Source organism: Tiliqua scincoides, chromosome 5 (genome assembly GCF_035046505.1).
Source record: "Tiliqua scincoides isolate rTilSci1 chromosome 5, rTilSci1.hap2, whole genome shotgun sequence".
NCBI classification, from domain to species: Eukaryota; Metazoa; Chordata; class Lepidosauria; order Squamata; family Scincidae; genus Tiliqua; species Tiliqua scincoides.
Window position 1 is genome coordinate 23,729,366 of NC_089825.1, and position 20,184 is coordinate 23,749,549.

Consider the following 20,184-nt stretch of genomic DNA (forward strand, 5'->3'; position numbering starts at 1 on the left):
TGCCCCAAATAAGTTCAACAGGACATACATCCTAGGAAGTGAGTTTAGGATTGTAGCCTTAATTTATTTCATAAAATATCAGCTATCTTAAGCATACGTTTATAAAATCCATCCCCCCCGAAAAAGTTTGTTTACATATTCCTACACATACACTTTTAATCAAGCATCTAAATCTAAACATCTGTTGCTAGGATGAATGTAGCTCATGAAATGCAAAGAACAACACAGGATGTTAAAATTCTACAGCTCAACCTTCTCTTTAGACACAGTCTGCCTTTGCAATAATTTTGTGGCTCCTATAAGTATATCCTGTCTAGGTTTCGCTCACATCACATGCAATGAATCAATTTCCTAATCGCCACAGGACAATTAAAATGGATACTCTTACTGGAAAGAAATGCTGTTTGTGAAATAATGCCTGTTTGGTTAGAGAAACACCTCATCTAAAATGCCTGCCTCTCTCCTTTTTTTTCCTTCAGAATATTCTCTTGAAAGAGTATTGGACCTTATTGTTCTTCATATGCAAACTATTTAAGTAGATATATTTTTAACTTAGTAGTCTGGCTATTTGCATTGTAATTACCATTGAAGTGTCAGACCGTATTTTCCGAAAGCTGAACCCCACCCCCTTTACTGAAAGACAAGCATTTGTGTGGCGTGATGGTCCACAAAATGTTGTCGTTAGGCAGTGGCGTAGCTAGAGAAGGTGCAAAGCACTGAGTTTTGCAGGGAGCCTCACTGTGGCGTGCAAGGGGCCTCTCCCTCTCCCCGTCAGAGCCATACTGTTTTACTCCCCCCCCACCCGGAATAGCACTGAAGGGGAGGGGAAGGGGCCGCTTGCATGCTGCACTGAGGCTCCCTGCAAAACTTACTGCTTTACACCCCCTCTGCTATGCCACTATGCAGCCTTTTCCCTAAAGGCAGGGGGTCATGCAACCAAAATTCCTAACATTCCTCGTCCAAAGTGCTACCATACCTATAGCCTGGCCAGCTATTGAGCCTCCTTTGGGATTGAATACAGGGAAGCACTAAGTAACTCTCCAATAATGATGCAAAATCCATCAAAACATTTTTGTCCTTTATTCACTGAAACATGTGGGCAGATATTTAGCAATGGTGGTCAGCATCACAGAGGACTGTGGGGCATTCATTGTGGAGGACGTAGGATAGACCCTGACTGTATCTGCTATCTGGAATGCCAAAATGTAGCCCACTGAGGAAGGGAGCATTTAAACCTTCAGTTTAAACCTTCAGTAAATTTAAACCTTTACTTCCATGTTGTTTTCCCACTCCAACTCCCCAAAGCATTCAGGGTTCAGTGGCTACTTTGGGGCAGCGGGCGTTCGGCAGGAAAGCAGCATGGAACTCAAGGTTTTAAAATCCCTACATTGGCATCATGGTCCTGATCCAGTTTAGGGACCTGCATGGCTACTACTTTAGAGTAAAAACATTTGCCTCCTTTGCCCCTACAGCACCACGCTAGCTCCAGATATGAGAAATCAGTAATATAACTCTTGTTCTTCACTGTGCACACACTTAAAAGAGTTGCACTGCCAACATCATCAGCCACAGGCCCATCGGGTTCAGTGGTAACTCCTTATGAGTTTGTTGGGCTCAGGATCGCTTCACAACTCTGAAGCCTCAAGATGTTCACCAGTTCTCTTCTCCCTTTTCCATTGAGCCTTCCAGCTGTAACCTACTTGCAGAAAAAATGCAGAAAAATCAGTTAAAGTAATCCAGAGCAGAGTAGGTGCTTAAGGCTCCATTCCCCCCATCCAATTGGGAATAAGAGCTCCAATACTCCTACTTTGCCCTGGCCAGCAATTGGCTAGTTATACACTGTCAGTTTGGTGGGTGAGAGGAATGCTGAAGCTGCCATGAACTGAGCTAAGGAAGAGGGATTGGCATCACCAGGGGCCATAGTGCCCAGGGTGATGATATCACGACACCATGCAATGTTGTGATGTCACAGCTGGGTTCTCCCAGAGGAGGACGGAGCTGCTGCAGCGGCAACTTCTCGATCTGGTTGCTGCACCCCTTCTTCCTCCTTTGGAGGCTCCAGCCACTGTTCTGACTCAGGAAGAGTCTGGAGATGTGCACACTTACACTTTGCAGCACCCCCTTCCAGCCCAGCCCCCAGGGTGAACCGTCCCATTCCTGCTTGCTACACCACTGGGAAGAGACACAGCCACCTTATAAAGCTTGGGCTGCAAGACGCCCAGAGAGCTGGCCCAATGCCCCAATGCCACACTGTGTCTCATGTTTCCCCCCATGCCTTCTAACCAATAGAAGCAAAGCCACTCTCCTATATATCTTAGACTGGAAAAACAGCTTTGTTTAATAATGTGCTATTTAAATAATGTGCACTTAAAATTAATGCGCGATCGATTGTTTAAGTGTTTGTTTAAATTTTCACTTGGCACGAAAGCACGGGTCAGAACATGTTGAGACTGCAAAACCATCTGGTGGGGTGGGAATTTTGAAATCAATGCAGGGCTGTTTTTACAGCAAGTCTGCTCTAGGTGTTAACTGAGATGGTGCCTTAAATCTAATTACTGTTAATAAATTCAGAAATGGAGTTCTGAGCCAGCACAATTCCCAGGTGGCCATAACTACATAAGTGGGGCTTTGAAAGAATAACAGTCATCTTTGACTTTCATTTCTCTAAGGCTGTGTGCAGGCAAGGGGAACAATGGAAGCAACTTTCCCCTACTTTGACCTCTCTTTGCTTCTTGGCACCAGTCTTGGTCCATCACCAGTAGGTTGAGCTGCATGAAACATAGTGGGCAAGGGGAACCAATTGGCTCAGTTTTTCTTCCTTATTTGAAGACCCTTCCACTATTCTCATGCAGATCAGTAAAGCAGCAAAGGTTTCTCCACCAGTTTGCAAATAGCTTCTTATCCAGCACTCCGCTACACAGATGCACTTATTTTTTTTTCCTTCTCAAAAAACTGCACATGAGCCCGTCTGGCTATGCTCATGGAAGAGTTCCCAGACTCTTGTAAATTGGTTCCCAGTTGAGGTCCTGCCTGTTTGATTTTTTTGCCAGTTTCAATCAAGTTTAGTACTTTTTTCATTTGTTAAACACAGCAGAACTGATAATTGATCTGACGCGGCTGCCTGTGTGAATCATTTCAGAGTGTCTCATCCTCTACAAATTGTTTTGCCAATTCATAACTGGAAGCCAAAGGATGAACCCACCAAAGAAGACGACATCGGGCCATTGGTAGAACACATATATGAGGTAAAAAATCTGCAAACAAACCAAAAGCAACAACAAAAAACCCACTCTGAGTTGTTGAAATTCACCACTAACCATGAAGTGCTTAAATATCAAATACGTAATTGAATGTGGTGCCTGGACTTTGGTCTGATTCGTATGTGCAGACAGTAGCATTTTTGTCTCTTGAGACATAACTATGCTGAGGGCACATGTAAGCTGTTAGTGTCATATGGCATATACACTCATGCGTCACTTAATGACAGGGATAGGGACCGTCCCGTCCCCCCCGCCGTCATCAAGCAAGGGCCTCCAGACGGGCCTCCAGAGATGAGGTGAAGCTCCCCTTGCCTTTGGAGACTTAGGGAATGCGCCCTGTGGTGACCACATGACCAGCAGTGGTCATTGCATATGCAATCCGGCATTGGTTGGAACATCTCTGAGGGGTGCACACCTGTATATTAATTGGGCTCTCATTTCTGTCCTAGAAAAACAGATTATCTTCCTTTTGAGTTTAAGGGTCAAACTCCCCATTACTATAACAGCCCAATTCTACGCGGCAGTGCAGAGGCGCCAATACAGTTTCGGCTGTATCCTGCGTTTTGTATCCTGTATCCTGCAGTTTCAGCATTTTGATGCCTCCTTAAGGTAAGGGTACATTTGTTCCCTTGCCATGGGGTGAGCAGCTGCCATGGGCCAACTCAGTCCTTCGCCAGCTGTATAGTCCTTCGCCAGCATGTTTGACCCATGAAGGTGGATCGGGCCTATGAGGGTGGATCAAATAGTGCTGCTGTCACCCTTCCTGGTAGCAATATGCCCCCCTCCCCACTCTGTCACCACCTTGTTTCACCCACCCCTTTCCTGTTCCGCCCTACCCTGCCTCACCCCCTGCCTCCCCTACCAAACTATCTTAGTTGGCCTGTATTTAATACTTTTCAACGCTTCCAGTAAAAATGGCCTCCCCCCTAAAGCTGGTATTAGACATAGGAAAGCCCCACACTTGGCCATGTTAAAAAAAAAATCCAGAAATGTTGATAGAACTTAATTCAATCCATGACTCCTTCAATGTTTCACTGGTATGTACATAAGAACATAAGAACAGCCCCACTGGATCAGGCCATAGGCCCATCTAGTCCAGCTTCCTGTATCTCACAGCGGCCCACCAAATGCCCCAGGGAGCACACCAGATAACAAGAGACCTCATCCTGGTGCCCTCCCTTGCATCTGGCATTCTGACATAACCCATTTCTAAAATCAGGAGGTTGCGCATACACATCATGGCTTGTACCCCATAATGGTTTTTTCCTCCAGAAACTTGTCCAATCCCCTTTTAAAGGCATCTAGGCTAGACGCCAGCACCACATCTGTGGCAAGGAGTTCCACAGACCGACCACACGCTGAGTAAAGAAATATTTTCTTTTATCTGTCCTAACCCGCCCAACACTCAATTTTAGTGGATGTCCCCTGGTTCTGGTATTATGTGAGAGTGTAAAGAGCATTTCCCTATCCACTCTGTTCATCCCCTGCATAATTTTGTATGTCTCAAACATGTCCCCCCTCAGGCATCTCTTTTCTAGGCTGAAGAGGCCCAAACGCCGTAGCCTTTCCTCATAAGGAAGGTGCCCCAGCCCCATAATCATCTTAGTCGCTCTCTTTTGCACCTTTTCCATTTCCACTATGTCTTTTTTGAGATGCGGCGACCAGAACTGGACACAATACAGGTGTGGCCTTACCATAGATTTGTACAACGGCATTATAATACTAGCTGTTTTTTTCTCAATAACCTTCCTAATGATCCCAAGCATAGAATTGGCCTTCTTCACTGCCGCCGCAAATTGGGTCGAAACTTTCATCGTCCTGTCCACCACCACCCCAAGATCCCTCTCCTGATCTGTCACAGACAGCTCAGAACCCATCAGCCTATATCTAAAGTTTTGATTTTTTGCCCCAATGTGCATGACTTTACACTTACTGACATTGAAGCGCATCTGCCATTTTGCTGCCCATTCTGCCAGTCTGGAGAGATCCTTCTGGAGCTCCTCACAATCACTTCTGGTCTTCACCACTCAAAAAAGTTTGGTGTCATCTGCAAACTTAGCCACTTCACTGCTCAACCCTGTCTCCAGGTCATTTATGAAGAGGTTGAAAAGCACCGGTCCCAGGACAGATCCTTGGGGCACACCGCTTTTCACCTCTCTCCATTGTGAAAATTGCCCATTGACACCCACTCTCTGCTTCCTGGCCTCCAACCAGTTCTCAAACCATGAGAGGACCTGTCCTCTAATTCCCTGACTGGAGTTTTTTTCAGTAGCCTTTGGTGAGGGTCAAACGCCTTCTGAAAGTCCAGATATATAATGTCCACGGGTTCTCCCACATCCACATGCCTGTTGACCTTTTCAAAGAATTCTATAAGGTTCGTGAGGCAAGACTTACCCTTACAGAAGCCATGCTGACTCTCCCTCAGCAAGGCCTGTTCATCTATGTGTTTTGAGATCCTATCTTTGATGAGGCATTCCACCATCTTACCCGGTGTGGATGTTAGGCTGACCGGCCTATAGTTTCCCGGGTCCCCCCTCTTTCCCTTTTTAAAGATAGGCGTGACATTTGCTATCCTCCAATCTTCTGGCACCGTGGCCATTTTGAGGGACAAGTTGCATACCTTAGTCAAGAGATCTGCAACTTCATTCTTCAATTCCTTAATAACTCTTGGGTGGATGCCATCAGGGCCCGGTGACTTATTGATCTTTAATTTATCAATGAGGACTGAAACATCTTCTCTTTTAACCTCTATCTGACTTAACTCCTCGGTCATGTAGTTTAAACTGCAAAGTCAGGCTCATAATAAGGAGTGAATGACTTGGCACAATCCTAACCAGGTCTACTCAGAAGTAAGTTCTATTTTTTTCAATGGGGCTTACTGTCAGGGAAGTGTGGTTAGGATTGCAGCCTCACTCTGTTTTAACATTATGTCTGCTGTCACCTTAATATACTGAAGTACTGGCACAAGAGTCACTCTAAGGGCTCAGTCCTATCCAACTTTCTAGCACCAATGCAGCTGTACCAATGGGGTGTATGTTGCATCCTAGGGTGGGGGCCAGTCACGGATGCCTCCTCAAGATAAGGGGACATTTGTTTCCTTACCTTGGAATAGCATTGCCATAAGATTTGGCTATAACCTTTTGGGTACTGTGTGCATATATCACTAGGCAAAGATTTTCCATTTTTTTCTCTGGGGCCAGTTCCTTCAGTATTATGAGAATTGCTAAACATTATGAGAAGATACATTACTCTTAACCTTTAATTCACTACCATAATCCCAGAAATTAGATGTTCCAAAATTGTCTCTGATCCCCTCAAGCAAAGTAGATGAGTTAAAGCAAATTACAATGAAATGAAAATTAAAAGCTAATTAAAAGGCCACATCATAAAGGGAACATGACCTTGCATAAATTCAAGTGTACATCTTCATCATCTCCTAAAGATTCACTAATTAAAAAAACAAACGGAGACAGCTCAGAAACCAGCACTTTGGAGGGGGGAAAAATGTAATGAATTCAGAACCTCTTTGGAATTTGATGGTTGAATCATGTTTGAGAGTGAAACAGGATGTCTCACATATGGTTCCTGTTTGCAAGCCAGTAGGCAGGACAGGATGGGCAGTCTCAGGGGAAATATGGATGACAAAACCTAAACAAAACTATGAGGTTAAATCTTGCAGGGCAAGTGCTGAGGTTGAATTATACAATACAAAATCTCAAAAGAGGTCTTGTTATTTCTGTCATAATTTGGAATCAAATATAAGGTGCTGATAATTACTAGTCCCACATTTTGACCTTCCCATAAAGTTCTTAAACGATATTCCTTAAATTATTCTTCAAGTATTTCTTCGAGGGTACTCCCCAGTTAAGGTGTTTGCTATCTCCTCCCTTCGCCCTTGATAGGTCTGTAATTCACATCTTCCCCCTTAATGCTGTGACTGAGAAAATGGGAATGTAGGCAGAGAGTAAGGCTTTCATAAAAGGCAGTGAAAACAGGGAACTGGTGCTAAGCAGAAAGTGATCAGTAAGGGCTTATCCTATGGAAGGAAGAAGGGAGGCATGTCAGTAGGACTAGTTCAAGAGCTGAATAACTAGAAGGACAAAGTAAGCAGTGGCATATGAAGCAGGGACCTGAAAAGAAAATGGGTGGTAGAGCCATGATCTGGGCAAAAGGAGGATGCAAAAAGATAGTAGCACTGGAGCAAAACTGTTTAGGACAGTGCTTCCCAAACGCCTACAAGGGAGTTGGAACCATGGTAAGTGTGTGCAAGGGAGGGACTATGGCAGCAATGTGATCCCCAAGAATACGCTGCTGCCAGGGATGGGAGGGGGATTTCACTTTCCAGAAGCTAGAGCTGGAGTCCTGGGGAGGGGGTGGGGGGGTCCAGAGCCCTTCGCAGGGCTCCCCGCACCTCCAAACATCTAAAAATAATGAAAACAATAGGGCACTTTCCTTTTCACAACAAAAGTGCCCTTTTTTCTTTGTTTACATGTTTGGAGGCATGGGGAACCCTGTAGAGGGCTCCCTGGACCCCCCAGACTCTGGTGCTGGCCGCTGGTAAGTGAAAATTCCCTTCCCATCCCTGACAGCAGCACCATCCTGGGGATTGCATTGCAGTCTCCCCCACCCCACCCCATCCCTTAAAGGGGCAGGGAAAAGTGCTTCCCTGGCTGGTGAGTTTAGGGCCTAGTATCAGAGCTGTACAGTGTTGGCTGGAAGGGAATGCATAGGGCAGGGGAGCAAAAGATTCTAATGTCTAAGATCTAGACCAGAGGTGTCAAACATAAGGCTAGCTGGCTGAATGTGGCCCTCAGAAGCAATGTATTCAGCTCCTGTTATAATTGGGCTCTCTCATATCTTGAAAATATGAACATGATTTGCACATTTTCTTTTCTGTCATTTGCAGCTGAGGCGTTTCTGTGCGAGAACAAAGTGTTTCTTTCTGGGCATCATCCGTGTAATGATGTCACTTCCTGCTTAATGATGTCACTTGCAACCCTCAGCAAGCACCATGAATGCTAACTTTGGCCCTCTGTATAAAACCAGTCTGACATCCCTGGTCTAGATTCTAGACCAGTGGCTCGTAAAGTGTGCATCACAGTTCCCAGGGGTGTTGCAGCAGCTGCCTAGGGGCGTTGTGGGACACTTGCTACCCAGCAGCAAGACCAGGCGCAACGTCAAAGTCTGCAGAGCCGAGGCTCAGCTCAGTAGGTCAAGCTCTATGCACACAATTTTCGGCATCTGAAAAACCTGCCCGCCCTGAGCCTCTTATCATGGTTTGTAGAGTCACCTCTGGTCTCCCAACCTGGAAGTAAGTAGCAATGATGTCCTTGCATCATCACCACTTACTTCCAAGTGCCAGGGTGTCACGATGGAGGTGCATTTGGGAAGCACTGCTCTAGACCCTGATAATGGAATTCTACCAGTTGTAGAATTGTAGCTTGTGCCACAGCAGCATTGTGGCCTGGCAACAAAGGCCCAGAAGCAGTCAAGCATTTGTGGTGCTGGAACAATTTTACATATTGATATGAACAAGGGAGCCAAATCTTGACTTGTCAGTTTCTATTTTCATTTATTTTGCTTACTGGTTCTCAATAGTTGCACAATGTTGGACCGAGTGCCATCAATGATACACTCTTGTATGTGGAATGGCCAGTACTGAGCAGAAAGGAATTCCTCCTCTACATCCTTCACATCCAAACCCATGGACCACTGCAATGTCAGACAAGCTCTGCTATCAACAGTTTGGAAATAAAGGTGGGTCACTTTAGAGGTGTTCTTGGTTTGGCCGTGTGATAAAACATTATTTTGGACCCATTTTGCTATATCCCAGGGCTAAGTTCTTGCTAGAAGTAATTTTAGACTGTTTTCATTTAAGTCCCAAAGCGTGCAAAGGCTTCTCCTCTGACAAGTATTTCACAGGAAGTGGCTGGCTATGTAGTTCCAATGATTTTTTTGATGCTTGCACAAACCCACACTTTTTCTGAATGGCAGTTGTGCTTTTTCATTGTACAAGTTCTCAATTCAACACACATGCAGCTGCAGATCAGGTCAGAGTTTCAATACAAGGGTAGCAGTATCTTTGTAAAAGAACTGTGATTGAGAGAATGCTAATCATTAGTTTTCCAGGAGTCTTCTTATAGAAAATACCATCTCTTCTTTTCAGATTAGCTAACACTGCTGTCTGACCTGAAATTCTATATGAGTGAGCATGATCAGCTGGCTGAAAATTCTACCCCTTCACCACATCTCTCCCATGTAACTCACTCAAAGACACAATTGTATAATCCTTCTACTAAAAAATGAGTAATGGCGCAAATGAAATTTACAGGCTTACAGCCCAGTGGGGTACATAACTGCAACTGGAACATTGGTTAGGATTAGGAGGCTAAAAGTATAGCACCTGAGTTACGTATTATGTTACATACATGTATGTGTGTGGCCATTCCCACCATATGGAGAGTATCCTTGGAGTGAGTACATTAACCTATGCTGTGGGCTTTTTATTTTATTTTATTTGGTTCACAACACACAACACATTGAGAACACACTGCAATGTCTCAGTCAAACAGTGCACATGAATTTAAATCTCATTTAAATTTTAAGTCACTTTATAATTTGCCCAATGTGGAAAAGTACATCAAGGACCATTCAGTTTCTCCATGGGAAGAAGTAGAGTTGTCTAGGCTTAAACCAACTTTGTGCCAGTTGTGATGTAACAATTTTCTTCTAGGCTGAATACCTATGGAATAATGCTTTCAGAAAACGGAGATTCTTTTAAAAAGCATGGAATTCAAGGAAAAATTTATGGCTAGGAATTGGCACAAATCTGGCATTCGAATTACATTTTCCATGTCTATTAATCAATTGAGGAAAAGCATTATATTGCAATCAGCCATAAGTTCTTGGTAGGAAGTGCATTACATTGGCACCAATCCCTTGATGAATGCCCATCCAGACTCATCTCATTTTAAAATACCCCCCCCCCCAAAAGATCCCCCCAAAAAAGATTACTCAACTCTCCTGGACAACTTATTCATTGTCTAACCTGTCCTCGCATGTCTCTTTTCTTTCCTCCCTTTTTCGTATGTGATGTGGTTTAAATAGCTTTCTCATCTTCATTCTTCTCCTGTGAATTCTTTTCAGTTGCTGGACTAATACCAGTCTCACATTTTTTTTTTTTTGCCAGTGTCATACTGCAAGCTATTTAATTTGATTATTTTGTTTGATCAACACTGGTAAAATTAGAATAAAATTATTCTGCTGCTTCCAAAATTTACAAAAAAGCTAGAGTTACAGAGAAGCAAAAACAAATCTAATACTTTATTTGTAATTAGAGGAAAACATTATCAGCAAAAAAACAGATACAAGTTATAAGATCTATTTTACATATTTTACATGTGTCGCGATTCATCCACAGTTGTATTTCCAAATGCTGAAAACCTCCATTGGAATAATTAGTTTTCCAGAAACCCACAAAAATGATCATACCAAAAGTATTTACTGGTGCCAATAAAATTATTAACTACTAACGACAAGATTTCTAGGCATCAGTGGACTGATGCTAAATTTCCACCTGTGCTCTGGCGAGCAGAACCTGGTCCAAGAGGTGAATTAATTCAAAATGCAGTCACATTCAGTGATTTAAAAAAAATGGAAAGTTATCTAGACTTTAAAAACAAAACAAAAAATCACTAATTCACAACATTCTTCCAGGTAGTAGTTAATCCTCCTGTTAGTTGAATCCATTTTGATGGTAGAACTGTTGAAAGGGAAAAAAAAATCCCACATCAGTACAAAGGCCAAGGAGCAACATATCTGTTATAGCAATTGTTGGGTAAATTTACAACTAACTTTTTGTTCTTTTTCTCTCGGCAGTTTGTTGTCCCAGAAGACACTCCAGAACTTGCTGCTTTTTTGCGTAACTCCTCTGTTGTTCACAGTGTTGGGCGGAGGGAAGCCAAACCAGTGGAGCATCAAAGGAACTCCGCAAAAATTCTGGTGAGATGACTGAAGATTTCAGCACCACGTATTGAATGCTTAAAGAACAGGAGGGTTGTTTTATTTCTGGTGTTGGTGTTGCCAACAGAAGCTCTGCTTGCCTTGGCGTATTGGGAATTGTGCAATGGCTTTGAACTATCTGGTCTTTGGTAGAAGAAAAACCAGATGACAGAACACTTAAGGTCTAGTTTATTGTGTATTATGTCTTGCCCAATCACTTGTTTAAACCTCTGACAGTTGATCACAGTCTCTGCTAGAGAACTGGCATTTTGTTACCATGCTAAAATAATTTAATACCAGTAAGCTGGATATGAAGCAAAAGCTGGTAGACACCACACACCAATTGAAATACTTTTTATCTATCTCAGATTCACATTTATCTCAGACCTCCCCCATTTCCTCCACTCCCCCTCCCCGTTTGAGGAAGAATGCAACAATCAATAGTGGAACCTGTTCTTTGCATGTGGAAGGCTCCCGTTCAAACCTCAAGTTCTCCAATTAACAAAACGTTAGGTCATAAAACTGCAAAAACTTCTGCCTTAGATGTCAAAGAGCTGCTATCCATCAGAGTAGATAGTTCTTGACTAAGATTGTCATTCTGTGTACATTTACTTAGGAGTAAGTCCTGTTGAACCCAGTGGGATTACTTCTGAATAAACATGAGAAGGCTTGCACTGCAAATGAACCATATAAGGCATCTCTATATACAGTCAGTTCTCGTTATTCGCTAGGGTTAGGTTCCTGGAAAACCTAGTAAATACTGAATTAGCAGATACTGAATCATTGAGCCTATAGGAAAAAATGGGGTTAGGTTCCAGGGGATCTTCTTCACCATGCACTTTATGAACTTTATGAACCTGAATCTTAACTTGAAGTCTATGGGGCTGGGTGACAGTGAGGGCTCATCAGCATCTCCAACATCTGATACTTTCTCCCCCATGCTGGATATCCCTTGATGCATTGAAGGTTGCTGGCCAAAAAACAAGGCCTCAGAGTTCAGCAGTGGGGAACTGAACTCTGAATGCGAAAGAAGGTGACCTGGCTCCCCAGAGAAACCGGAAGTGACATTTTTAATGCCTTACAAGGCATGGGGAAGCCTAGAGAAGCCCCAGAGGCTATTTAGATTTTTATGCTATTTATATCAGTGTAGAGATGCGACTAGAGATGCTGGTGAAACTTGCATAGTTTAGATCCAACTATGGGGATTGGATTAGATTGAGAACTCATAATGCCTGCCACCAGTGTTGTGAGGATTCTGATGGAACCCTGCAACTAACACTGGTCCCTGGCATATGTGAAACATGCATTCCTTACAGTAGTTGAATGCCAGGATCTCTTGAAGATGAGACTAGGTAAGTAGAATGGTCTTAACAAAAGGCTGAGTTCATTGCTAAAGATCTTTCTCTGCAGATGTCCACAAAGAGACTCCTGTCTATTCCTTTGTAGACTCTTCCCTACCCCTTCAGCCCAGTATAAATCCTGGAATGGTTGCTAGCCTGTGACAAACTCCAAATACTAACCTGGACCAAGGAGTGGCTCAATAACATATATATCAACATATATCAAACCAGGCCCAAACGCAAAAGAATTGGACATTCCAGTGAGAGCATGTTTGAAAGTATTGACTTTTGGCCATAAACACTGTTAGTGCTTTCCAGGGTAATGCCTCATAATCTGATATCTTTCTCTGACTAGTCTTGTGCATTCCCACTAGAAACTCAGCAACTGCAAGTGGTTAGCACCAACAGTAACTCTGTGTGGGATCTGCCTTTTATATAGCAGAATAAGCAAAACCAGATTTTTTTTATTCTGTAGTTTGATCCAACGTATTGTATTTGGATTGAGTTCGACAGTGTTTGGTACAGTGTCTTTTCTCTAATCATGTCTTTGATGGTTTTGAGCTGCTATGAGAAGAAGGACAGGAAGGGGAGTGCATGTTCTGCTTTTGTTTTTGTGACTCCCTGCAATGATTCCAGTGCTCATATGAGGCCTCTGAGGGACTACCATGTTTTGTTGGGGCTGAAGAATGCTCCACATGAGCAATTCCATTGTATTCACAGAAAATTCCCCAATACAGGGATAAAGGAACACCGTGGCTTGCCTGAAGCCTTGTGTGTGCATCAGGGTCCATGGATTATAGCCCATGACTAGAACTTCAGAAAGCTATTTCTGACCATCCAAAGGGCTTGCTTTGCAGTTGGTATTTTGACATTTTCCCCCTTTTAAACAGTGAGCTCCACCCCAAACAGCTTTTGAGACTCCCCTATGCTTCTGCTTCTTTAGTCCTTAGCTGGCACTTGTGGAGCAGGTCATCCTCGCAACCAGTACACTGCTGTAGAAGATGCTTGGATCCATGTGTCATTCATGACATGCTTCTACTTTTGGTGATTGTTGGCAATATTTCTAGCCTCGCTGATGGTCATCGATGCTGGTTTTTTAAATCTTCCTCAATGTGTTTGAGCCACGATGCCCATTGAACCCTCCCGTGGGGAGGTTGCTCTCGCCAGATGAGCTTGTGTGGCAGCCAACTGGTGTTCATTCTGCAGACATAGCCAAATCACGGCAGTCTGCATTTTTGGATTTGTTCTTTGGCTAATGGTTGATGATTGCACAGTATCTTAATTGTCTCATTACGATGGCGATCACAAAGAGGGACACCCGAAATCTGTCTCAAGTATCACATTTGGTAAATCTTGAGGTTGTTCATGTCTGATTCTCCACTGCATTAAAAAAAATGGTTTGCCATGTGGACTTGGATACTGATGACTGAAAAGAAAACAGAAGTCCAAATCCCTCTTGAGTGCAGAGAAATAGTTGTGTACTTCTTTGGACCCATGAGTCTACACACAGCCCAGTCCTAAGCTGGGGCAACAAAGCCAAAATGGTTACTGGTGCATCCAGTGGGTGCCAGGAAGCAGCTGGAGGTCTCTATAGGGGAAGGGGACTTTTGTCCCAAGCCCCACAATGGCGCTTCTCAAGGTTTCACTGGTTATTTTACCAGCGGAGACTTGAGAAACTCTATATCCGACCAGAAGGCCCAACATGGAGTTCTGGATCTAGCAGAGCCCTGCTCCCCACCCCCTTCCCACCCCACTTCCTCTTCCCTTGCTCCAGACTCTGGGCCGATAAAAGCGCTGACCCAGTGCTAAGTGTTTTGGGTGTGCCTTACAGCATGTTTGCAACACCCAGCATCAGCGTAAGGTCAGCTCAGTGAGTTCCGGATTAGGCTCTCGGGGCCCAATCCTAACCAACTTTCCAGCACCAGTGCAGCCACAGTGCATGTCCAAGGTAATGGAACCTTCATATCTTGAGGAGGCGCCTGTGACTGCCTCCCCACCACAGGATGCAGCGCATGCCCCATTGGCACGGCTTCACTGGCATTGGAAAATTGGATAGGATAGGGTCAGTCTCTATATTTAAGTTGTATATCTAGTTATAAAAGGAGCATCTGGTTAGGCTTTTGACTTGTTTTCCACTCTGGACTGGTTATAAAAAATAAAACATACCTTTCTTGTTCCTACAAGACAGAGAAATAAACAAAACTGGCTAGATGAAAGAATGATTAAATAAGAGAGGCTAAACAAACATCCAAAATGCTGCCTTTTGGTAAGCGCGATATAATCAAGATTTTGTTGAGGAAGTAGATGGGAACTGAAAAAAAAACTTTAATTCAGTTCTAATGGAGGAGCTATTCTGTGTAACACCGTATAATTTAGTGTACAAATTTAACTGCACTGCCATTTCCACATTATAAAATTGTATGCATCCATTTGCATTCCTGAGATTTGATTCTATGGAGAGTATAATTTTACAGAAATGAACATCAAGGGGAAGCATTAGAGCATCTGGTAGGGAACGCAGGGACTTAGGACATGGACACCTTGCAGCTGATGGTTCCTATGTCTCCCTTGATAGATCATCTCTTCTTGATGAAGAGGTGAAACTTTATGGTTATTTATATCACTGATCATTCTTATCACAGATTTCATCTGCTGGATGATTTATGCATGTTTCATAGTTTCCATACCTCAGTTTTATTCACTGCTGCTGTTTTTTCTTCTTCTTTGTATATTATCTGTCTTAAACTTATTGTAAATCACCTCATGGATTTTTAACAAACTGAAAGGATGGATAGAAATCACTTAAATAAAATAAACACAAGATATTCACAGAAGGGATGCTTACACCCCAATCCTAACTAACCCCTTCCCCTGCTAATGCAGTTGTGTCAACAGAGCACATGTCCTGCTGCATCTTGGGGGGGAAGCTATTTCGGAGGCTTCTTGTAAGAGAACTTTCGTTCCCACATTGCTGCACAGGAGTTCAGGTCAGATTGGGCTGTTTGTGTGTTTTCTTTTTAAATCAGAGTTTAAAACTAAATTTAAAACAAATTGAGCCAAGGCTTTTTTCCCTTTAAAAATGAAAGATTCTGTTGTAATCCCTTCTTGTTGAGTTTCTAGATTCCACAGTGAGGTCTATGTACAGAAATGCCATGATATTGTGCTAAATACAATGTCATATTGTTTCTTATACAGAATTGCACGAATGTGGAATGCTTACTGATCACCTGCTCCGTAGGACTTTTAGAAAGAGGGAAAAGTGCTGCGCTGAAAATACGATCTCGGTTATGGGCCTCGACATTTCTACAGGTGAGTAAATGCACACCACAGTACACTGGCAAGGACTTGGAGTTTGCATGTGTTTATTATGTGTTAGTAAATAAACTTGCATTTGGTTTGTGCAAGCAGAGATGCACCTCCTATCCATTAAATTTAGTTTGGTCATGGTCTTCCCCCGCTTCAAATGTATAAAATATGTGTGGGGAGGCAATGAGATGGGGTGTTTAACCTTAGCTGTGGTCACCACAAAAATGTCTTCTAGTGGTGCTATTTTCCCAGAAGGGAAGCTCCGATTGATGCCTGTGAAAGCTTCTCATGTGGAGTTATCAGCAGCATGGAGCAGGGGAATCATTCTCCCTACTTATTGTCCTCCAGTGGCCCAAACCCCGGTATGCCATCGTCTCCATCCACCAGGAAGCAAGCTTTCCCTTCTTGCATACAATTAATTTTTTTTTTAAGTTACATGACAAGAGTATACATTTCTTGTCATGTCTAGTTTGGTTCCATGCCCGACATGTGAAGGAGGAACAGAATTTCCAATCTGAAACATTCCATATCATGTCCACTTTGGTTTCTCTGTGCTGGAGAACTGGTCCTCACGTATGAGATAAATGTATCTCATCTTTTGAGTATTAATGTAAAAATGTCTCATTTCTATGTGTGCTTCATATTGGCTTCTTAGTGAACGTTAAAATATTTTGACGGTTCCCCAGTCCAAGGGAGAGTTGCATAAATGTTTGACTTTCACACTTATCTAAATAATGATGTGCTCTGTCTAGATTATGATGTGCATTGTAATAGTGTGGTGTCAGAGTGACATCAATTTTGGGAGAAAAAGGGTATAGATGCTCCATTTCAGAATGTTCTCATAATCCTGAAGAAATTTTAAAAATGTAATGTGTAAGCCTTGAATCTGTCACAGCAAAGAACCTGATTCCCATTCCTTCATGTCCCCCTGCAGCAATCACTGATTCTCATTCTCAGGAATGGTACAAGGACTTTATGTATTTATTTATGTATTTTCACATTTTTGTACTGCCCTTCCTCCAAAGAGCGCAGGGTGGTATACATAGTTCTTCCCCTCCTTTTGTCCTCACAACAGCCCTGTAAGGTAGGTGAAGCTGAGAGATAGTGACTGGTCCAAGGTCATTCAGGAAGCTTCATGTCTGAGTGGAGATTTGAGTCTAAGTCCAACTCCAGAACCACGACACCATCCTGGCACTAATATAATAATGATAATAGTTATTATCGTTATTAGTCAGACTATTTATACATTGCTTGTCAACAAAAAGAGTTCACAAAGTTTACATAGCAACAGAATAAGAAGTTGGTTCTGTGACCCGAAGGCTCACTGTCTAAAACAGTGATTTTCAATCTTTTTCATCTCATGGCACACTGACAAGGTTCTGAATAATAATAATAATAATAATAATAATAATAATAATAATAATAATAATAATAATAAATAAACTTTATTTCTATCCCGCCCTTCTCCCTAAAGGGACCCAATTCTGAAATTGTCAAGGGACACCATCAATTTTTTGTCAATTGACAAGACACACCATGCAGTTGGTGAGGGGCTCATATCCCCCAATAGCCCTACTAATGACCATCCCCCAAACTCCTGAGGCACACCTGCAGACTATTTACGGCACACCAGTGTGCCACGGCATAGTGGTTGAAAATGGCTGGTCTAAAAGAAGTCACAAGGGAGACATCAGCAAACAGCCACTGAAGAGGACGTTGTGCTGGGGAGAATAGGGGCAGTTGCTTTCCTCCTGCTAAGTGTAAGAGACAGATCACATTAAAAGGTGTTTCTTTGCATAGAGGCAGTCCAGTCAGCAGCATTGCTCTGTCAGCTCTAAGTCCTATGAGCAAACTGGCCCTCAAATTGTCCTTATCTGCACTGCAAGCACAGTGTCCCATCAGAGGCTGAAACCCTTCAGAGTTCACATAAGCAGAGGTGGCATGAGTGGTTGGCGAAACTGAGCACTGCACAAGGGCCCTTGCCCATCAGAGGATCCACCTGATTGGGTTGACCCCTGAACTCTTAGTACTGGTGGCAGAGGTAGGGCCCAGTGTTATGTGTTGCATAACAATAAATTTATACCAAGAACTTCAAAAACAAAGGTTCTGCTAAAGAACTAGTTCATTCTCTTGACTATACCAATATGTGTGTAGAACAACAATCCAATACACAGTCATAGGCTGCAAGCCTATACCCCACTGATTTTCAACTGGTGTGCTGCAGCACATTGATGTGCCATGAATGATCTTCAGGTGTGCTGTGAGATTTTGGGTGTGTGTAATTTACTAGTTAGAGCCATTCAAGAAACAAGCTTCTTGCTGGCAACATAGTGTTCCTTGTCAATTGTCAAAAAACCGATGGTGTGCCCTGAAAATTTTAGTGCCTTGTTAGTGTGCCTTGAGATGAAAAAGATTGAAAATCACAGCTGTACACACTTACCTGGGAGGAAGTTCAATTCAACTTACTTCTGAGTCAAGGTGGATAGGATTGCATTGTTCATTCCGATCTCTAGCTCAAGGAGCGTTGTTAAAAGTATCAAAGCATTCTTAAGGAGCACAGTCTCATACCGAGTCTTACGCACAACTATTCCGCACTATCCAGGTCAGGAAGAAGGGCACAATGTTCTCATATGGTTTCTCCTAAAAGCCAGCGTGAGAAGGAATGAGGGGTCTCATTTCAGCCACTCCACTGAAAACTCTCATTTATACCAATATTTCCCAAGGGTAGGCTAAATAAAAAAATTTCTCAGCAGTTATTCCAAAAGTCTTTCCTAAGTTTCTAAAACTAAAATCAGGTATATTATTGACCTCTTGGATCCTCACATGTTTCATCCACTACCTTCCAAGAAGACTAATCTTCTCTGGAATATCTTCAATCAGTCCCCTTCATAACTCCAAAACATTTTTTTAATCCTGTTTACTCATACTACAATTAGAAACTGTTAGAAACCAGTGAACAAATATATGTTTTTTTAGTCCATGACTTTAGGACTTGTTTTTCTCACAGAGAAAAAACTTTAAGGTGAAAAGGTGAATCAAAGTCAAAAGGTCACAAATTGAATCAAAAGCCATAGTTGAATCAAAGGCATTTCTTCATAATCAGAGCCTTGTTTGTCTCATATCCATCACTATGTGAAAAAGTCCTGGGGGGTGGAATGAATGAGGGAAATGTTTATTTTTTTAAAAAAGCTCAAATATATTATGTTGTCCAGTGTGTGAGAGTACAAAGTCACAGAACAACTTCTCCTCCTGAACGTGAAAGTATAACCCTGATTATATGATTTATTTTGAGTATAAAGGACCTTCTTTCAAAAATGAATAAATTCATATTCTTCGTATGAATTCTTCATATAACTACAGTTTGGGATAACATTTTTAATTTTTAGCTGACATTACACAAGCTGCCACGAGAGACTTAGGTCAGCAAATGTCATTTTCACATTGCAGAACGTAAAAAAAAAAATCACTGAACACAAAAGCAAAAATATTCTACATTAAATGAGATACGTTTGGTAAACAGGCAGCCTAGAGACTCCTAACAAGCCTGCACAGATAATGAAGGCAGCTAAATGAAAGCCAAGAAGGGTCAGGATCATTTTTGGCTTAACTTCAAAGCTGAAATGCAAATGTGAACATATGTTAAGTTCTGTCGTCTGTCTAGCTGAACCTGCAAATCTCCAAATGTTTCAACTCATAAAAAGAAGAAAAAATAAGCCATATTTGGTTAGGCGACATTGTGTTTTTCACTAAGATTTCTATCAGCTCTCCATTCATGTGATGCATGACATATCAGATAATATATAAAATAAAACTCTAGTCCAGTGTTTCTCAAACTGTGGGTCAAACTGTGACCTACTAGGTGCATCGCAAGCCAATTTCAGATGGGTCCCGTTCATTTCAATATTTTATTTTTAATATATTAAACTTTATGCTACCATGGTATGTGACTGCATTTGGGGAAATGTTACACATCTATACTTTTAACAGGCTGATACTTTTAACAGCCTGTGTATGCTTTTAACAATGGGGCTTATTCCCTGGTAAGTGTGGGTAGGATCGCAGCCTAGGATGTTAAAAATTTTCCTGCTTGATGATGTCACTTCCAATGGGTCCTGACAGAATCTCATTCTAAAACGTGGGTCCCGGTGCTAAATGTTTGAGAACCACTGCTCTAGTCTACATAGTCCATGTTGGCACATGTTACAATGGCCTGAAAATCAAAAACCTATGACTTTGGGTAAATTTATTTGTTTAACATCCTGCCTTTCTCAGGCAGA

General features: G+C 42.4%; 1 protein-coding gene across 1 annotated transcript in view; it reads left to right on the forward strand.

The window, feature by feature from the left end:
* The window catches only part of ITGA8 (integrin subunit alpha 8), a 142,230-nt gene that overhangs the window by 92,875 nt on the left and 29,171 nt on the right, over positions 1 to 20,184 (forward strand). The window contains exons 24-27 of the mRNA XM_066629122.1: positions 3,140 to 3,245; positions 8,859 to 9,017; positions 11,139 to 11,261; positions 15,797 to 15,910. Of these exons, the coding sequence (XP_066485219.1) occupies positions 3,140 to 3,245; positions 8,859 to 9,017; positions 11,139 to 11,261; positions 15,797 to 15,910 (502 nt within the window). The remainder of the gene's footprint in view (positions 1 to 3,139; positions 3,246 to 8,858; positions 9,018 to 11,138; positions 11,262 to 15,796; positions 15,911 to 20,184) is intronic.